At 37.7% G+C, this 6,229-nt stretch overlaps 1 protein-coding gene across 2 annotated transcripts in view; it reads right to left on the bottom strand.

Moving 5' to 3' along the window:
• Positions 1-2,332: 2,332 nt before the first annotated feature.
• RIMS4 (regulating synaptic membrane exocytosis 4) overlaps positions 2,333-6,229 on the bottom strand; it is a 99,161-nt gene continuing 95,264 nt past the window's right edge. For both annotated transcript variants that reach the window (XM_070940001.1, XM_070940002.1), the window contains exon 6: positions 2,333-2,551. In XM_070940001.1, coding sequence (XP_070796102.1) covers positions 2,333-2,551 — 219 coding nt within the window. The remainder of the gene's footprint in view (positions 2,552-6,229) is intronic.

Genomic DNA, 6,229 nt, shown 5'->3' with positions numbered 1-6,229 from the left:
TCTTGTATTCTATTATCTATATTAGATTATTCCTAGCAGAGTTCATACTAGGCTTATTGATTTTGCGATCAACATTTGATTGTTATTTTACAAACCATTAAAATGCTACATATAACATACAACTGTCTAGATTTCATTCTATGGGTATCCCTATAGTCATGCTTTAGCCATGCTTTTTTTGTGTTTCCCCTGATTACTACTTTCTTCTGTAATAACAGGTTAGGAAGCCATTTTCAGATGGCTCCAAAATATTAATACATAGTTTGGAATCTTGAATCGTGAAATGAAGACAACTGTTGCCATTCTAACAGAAAAACATAGCAATCATTAGAGTAGAAACGAAAAGGAATATATAATAACATCTAGATAGAATTTCTAATCCTGGCATGAAACACCATTTAAAACAACTGTCTCTAATGCAGTCTTATGAATGTTAGCTTCTAGATGTGTTGGGGTATAAATCCCAGAATTCCCAGCCAAATATGGACATCCATCATGCTGGCTGGGAATTTAGGGCCATGTAATCTAAACATTTGGTGAGGACCAGATTGGAGAGACAATTCTACTGCCTTCATTTAGAACAAAGTCCAGGTAATCTAGGATAGTGATTAAATTATCCACCACCAACTGTTGATATTTGTTGTCTAGCTGTATATTATATATGTGTATATATAGCTAACCTTTTTATTGGCTAATTTAAAATATTTACATTATTATTATTCTTATAGTTTTAAATTCTCCCAAAGGTAATCTGCAACAACTAGAGCATTTTCACAAGTGACTTGTTAGAAAGTCATTATTCCATCTGCAAATGGTGATAGCCCCACCTCTTCTGTTGTTTCAAAGCTAACTCTGCTAAAAAATAAACGTTCTCTTTATGCTAGATGTAGATCAGTATATCTAGCACAGTAGAAGCCATATTCTTATTTGCTGCTTCTGGAACATGTACAATTGTATAATGATGCATGGAGGAATCAAGAATATAATACAAGTAGGGCATGTTCACTCATAGATTAGCTATATGTACAAGCATACAAAGCCACATGAAAGCCAAAATGCCAATTTTAATTATTCCCTGTGCTCATTAGTTCAAAAGTGCATTATAATAATTCACATATGAACACAAATAATTTCAAAGACCTCATGATGCTTTTAGAGTCACTTGTGAAAATTCCTTTACTACTTCCTGCAACTGAACTTTGGAAAAATCCAGCTCTTTCTCTCTTTTCCCCAGGTTGCCTCTCAACACTGGTAGATCAAATAAAATTTCCTTCTGTTAAATGTAGCTTCCCAAGACCCTTTGCACATGTCTCTCAGATGATAAATGGAATGTCATCTTCTTGTATCTTCCCCTTAAATAAAGCAAACCTTTATATTGTAATTTTACTTGCAATAGTGGAATAAATTATTGTCTTTGAAACCAACCCCTATTCTACATCAAAAGATATGCACTAAAAATCCAAAGCATGGCTAGAATATGGGAATAAGAAGACACAATGAGAAGAAGCACAGCAAAAGCTGAGGTAAGGTATGGTGTGTGTCTTTCTGTACTGACAATGTTCATATCCAATAATAAATCTAATCTCTACAAATTTTCCAATTTGTAATTTTTGCGCAGTGTTCCAGTTAAGTGGTTTGCTATGTTCTGTGTTGCAATTGAGTGACCTAGAATCTTTTCTAGTTCTTCCCACAAAATAATTCGTCAGCAGTATTGTTGACCTAAGTCCTATAGTAGTAGAAGACACTGCTGGTAATTTGGCACAGCATTAAAAAAATACAGCAATGGTACTTGTACCTTAAATGCAACTTGCTATAAGAAATAGTTGCAGTTCTTTCTCCCTCTTCCCCACTCTTTAAAAGGAAAAAGAACATTTACAAACCCCGTAAAGTTTCCCTGAAACTGCTGTTATTTAGGTCAGATGTTTGCTTTGAATAATTAAGAATAGCCAAAGTTCATTTTATTTTCAAATTTGTAAAATAGTATTAAAAAAGAACATCTTCCCCAATGAAAATAAATGGTTGCAACATTTCAAGATGTTACATTGATCTGAAGATGTGTAGATGACAGTGAATAAATGAAAAACCGAAAAGTGTGTCTTATCAGCATCATTTCATAATTAGGACTTGTGCCCCACAGCTCCTCCTACTTGGATGGAGAAAGGTCAGTGGCCTCCATTTTGATTTCATCAAGGTTACTTGGCTATCCTCACCTTCAGACTCCCCCAGGGACTGATTGAAGATGCAATGCACTTGAGGACAGCGTTCAGGCAAACAAAACCTTGAGATCATGATCTTAAAAATAGAATCAGTACCCTTAGTACTTCCTTGCTCATTAAGATCTGTCACAACAAGGTCCTACTGTACTCTCCAGGGAAAGCTGTGAGGACTGGCGCAGGAGGGGAGCAGTAGTAGGATCCACCATTGAAGAGGTTGGGAAAAGCTTATACCAACCAACTGCCAGAGTGGACAAATCCAGTTCTTCCAAGAGGACCCGAGCAACACCCATGAAGTGCTTGCGTTCCATGCGCCCGTAGTTTCCCCAGACGATCACCTTGGGAACAAAAAGGATGGGGATTGAGTTGGAACCAGGAACACTAATGATGGATGCTGAGAGATTTTTAACATGGGATTTTTTTTTCTTTTGACAAAGTATTGTCACACACTGTGATCTAATCAACATCAAAAGGAGAAACTTGAGGGGAAATATGATAGGAGGAGAGGAGGTTGACACCAGGTATTTCCAGTATTGTCAAGATGGAAAAACCTATTGGTTTGTCTCCTGCATTTCTACTTTTGACATAGCATTAGGGCAGACAGTTTCTAACAGCCCAGCTATAGGAATATAGACATCTCTTTTAATCTACATTATATTATTTGATCCTCCCAATATTGTTTACTCTTGCTTACAATAGCTAGCTGGGGTCTTACTATCTCCTGCTATCTGACCTATTTCTTCTCTAATTATAACATATTGAAGACCTCCTGCATGAAAGTGACTACATATTGAGCTATTCCACTTTTTGTCATTTTCTATTACAACCAGAAAAACAAATTAGGGTACAGTTGAAAAAAGGAATGATTCCTAGTAATGGAAAGCAATGGGGAATGGTTCACTATTATATCCCTCCCCTTTTAAAGGCATATGAATTACTCAAGCCAGTTGGTAGAGATTTATCCTTTCATCAGCTACACTGAACAATGTTTTTGAACATTACATTTTGTATACCATCTAGAATCTTTGGGGACTGAGTCATTCATAAATATTATAAATAAATGAAGGACTATAAATATTCAATATGTTTTCAGGCTAGTAACTGCTACTGATTTGATTATACCTCCACCATCCTTAACTATAGGACTGGGTTGTGCCTTTGGATGGTTTAGAAAGAGCAGCTGGCCCCAGAATTTTGCAGCAAGACTGGTGATTATGAGAAGTATATGACTTCCCTGGTCATTGAGTTTTTTTTCTGAAGGCAATTCAAGTATTGGTTGTATGACTTATGTACAATACATGGCTTCATTCTATAGGGCATGGTTGTCTAAGGGACTGCTTTTCTCCACTCTTTCTGCCCATTCTGTGAGACCCATCAGGCATGCTTTGAGTCCCATCCAGGGGTTTGCTGCTGGGGGTTTGTAGGGGTTCGGGAGAATCTCTAGCTAAGATTCTGTGCAGTTTGGAGAACCCCCAAATCCCACTCCTGGCTGGCCCCGCCCACCCCACCCCACCACTCCCAGGAGTCCCCAAGTGGCCCGTTTTGGATGCAGATAAGTGCAGGGCATGCACGGAGGCTCATGGAGGGTGAAAAATGGGCCTACCGGAAGTTCGGGAAGGTTGGAAACGGGCCCATTTCCAGCTTCCAGAGGGACTTCGGAACCTGAGGAGGCCGTTTTCGCCCTCCCAGAGGCTCAAGGAAAGCCTCTGGAGCCCGGGGAGGGCAAAAATGGCCACCCCCTGCCATGGTACAGGAGGCCGACTAGGTCATGCCCACCATGGCCACGCCCATCCAGCAACCCCTTGCTAAAAGTTTTGAAGCCCACCCCTGGTCGCATCCATCCAGTAACATTTTCAAACGGATCCTAGGAAATACATATTTTCTATCACATTGCCTGCTGTATGCAATAGCAGCCCACCAGAAGTTTGAACTGCCTTTGAACGACTCTTGTAAACCTATTTTTTCCCCAAACTCTGGAATAGATCAAGATGTCTCTTTTCACAAGGCTCTGAAAGCTCTGCCTTTCTCCCTGAAAATTGCATGAGAACATTGGATGAATCCATACAGAGTTTAAGACCCTGGAATGAGATTGTGTTGGTTGGTCTCAATTGCTTCTGTTATTATTGTTATTTCTATTTCATTACCCTGTTTGTTTTTAACATTCCAAGGCCATGCCTTTTTAGAATGCGCTTTGTTTTATTTTTTATTTTTTTCATGTTTCTTTAAGTTGCCCAACGTCACTCTTACATATTGTTAGCAATATATACCAAATAAAAAAAACAAAGAAGCTGGGAGCATATTTATCAGGAATACCAGAGATAGTTTCAGAAATTCTCTGCAAAAGGAGGCAAATGTAGCTTTGATTTCAAGTACTTGACATGACTATTTTCACTTCCCAAAATCTCAAGAGTTGTTTATAAACCAATTGTGATTATGTGTTTATTCTATTGACTTAAATATTGAGAACATTGGGCAAATTCTAAGGTTGCTGCTCAGGATCCTGTAGCAATATTTTTTTTCTCCTCAGCAATGTTTCCACAGAAGCAGCCTCTGATTATCTTATTATTATAAGACCCCCCTCCCCCCAAAGAGAAAGCAAAACAGAAAACTTTGATCAAATTTACCTCTGCTTCTTTTAGCTGGATTATTAAGTGGAAGTGCAAAGCTCTCAGAATAGCATCTCCTTGAGACCCTTTGGAGAGTGGTCTCCAACCTTGGCAACTTTAGCAACTCTTGGAGGCCACTTGGAGAGGGGTCTCCAACCTTGGCAACTTTAAGACTTATGGACTTCAACTCCCAGTTGAAGTCCACAAGTCTTAAAGTTCCCAAGTTGCCAAGGTTGGAGACCTCTGCTTTAGAGGACCTCTGCAGGCAGAAGGAAGAATAAGGGAAGAGCGCCCTGCTACACCATTTCAAAAAGGCACAACATATGATTAATATTTTAAGAGAGCAATTTAATATGTTAATGGCGGGGCAAGTAGCAACTAGCATACAATATGCCAGACATAACACATTTTGTAATGCTAATAAACCTGGGAGATGGTTGGCTTACACGATGAGGAAAAAACAGAAATCACGTATTATAGATAAAATAGAATTTAGAGGTAAAGAGATTTATCAACAGAATTTAATAAAAAAGGCTTTTTTGGAGTTTTATACAAAATTATATGCTAAAGATGCAATTCAAGATGTTGATATTGATAGATATCTAAAGATGGAAATTCCTGAATTAACGTTGGAACAGAGAGATAGATTGAATCAACCAATAACTTCTGAGGAAATTGTTGGAGCAATTAAACAATTAAAAATAGGTAAGGCTCCGGGAACAGATGGACTAACAGCTGTTTATTATAAACATTTACAATCCGAAATGTTAGAACCACTAAAAATTTTATTTAATAAAATACAATTAGGAGGAGGAGTACCACCTTCTTGGAAAATAGCCTTTGTTTCACTAATTCCAAAGGAGGACCGAAATTCCATTAAACCGGAGAATTTCAGGCCAATTTCACTTCTGAATACTGATTATAAGATTTTTGCTAAAATATTAGCTAATAGACTAATGCCAATTATGCAACAAATAATTCACAATGATCAATCAGGGTTTATAAAAGGTAGACAAATGAGATATAATGTTAGACAAATTGTAAACTTATTGGAATATTTGGAAAAAAATAATCAAGTCCCTGCAGCGTTTATATTTTTGGATGCAGAGAAGGCATTTGATCGTTTGAACTGGCAATTTTTGTTTAAAATAATAGAGAAAATGCACTTTGGGGAATATTTTACACAATCAATTAGAGCGATATACCAGCAGCAATCAGCACAAATCATAGTTAATGGAGGTTTAACAGAGGCTTTTAAAATTGAGAAAGGAACAAGACAGGGGTGTCCTCTGTCCCCACTATTATTTATTTTGACTTTGGAGGTATTACTGAATAAGATACGTGATTCACAAAAATTGAAGGGTATTGTAATTAGACAACAAGATTACAGATTAAGAGCCTTTGCAGATG

This window comes from Pituophis catenifer, unplaced genomic scaffold, assembly GCF_029215685.1.
Source record: "Pituophis catenifer annectens isolate HBS135680 unplaced genomic scaffold, rPitCat1.0.hap2 SCAF_3, whole genome shotgun sequence".
In the NCBI taxonomy this organism is placed as follows: Eukaryota; Metazoa; Chordata; class Lepidosauria; order Squamata; family Colubridae; genus Pituophis; species Pituophis catenifer.
The sequence above is the reverse complement of the archived record's forward strand: the minus strand, read 5'-3'. Positions and strand labels throughout refer to the sequence as shown.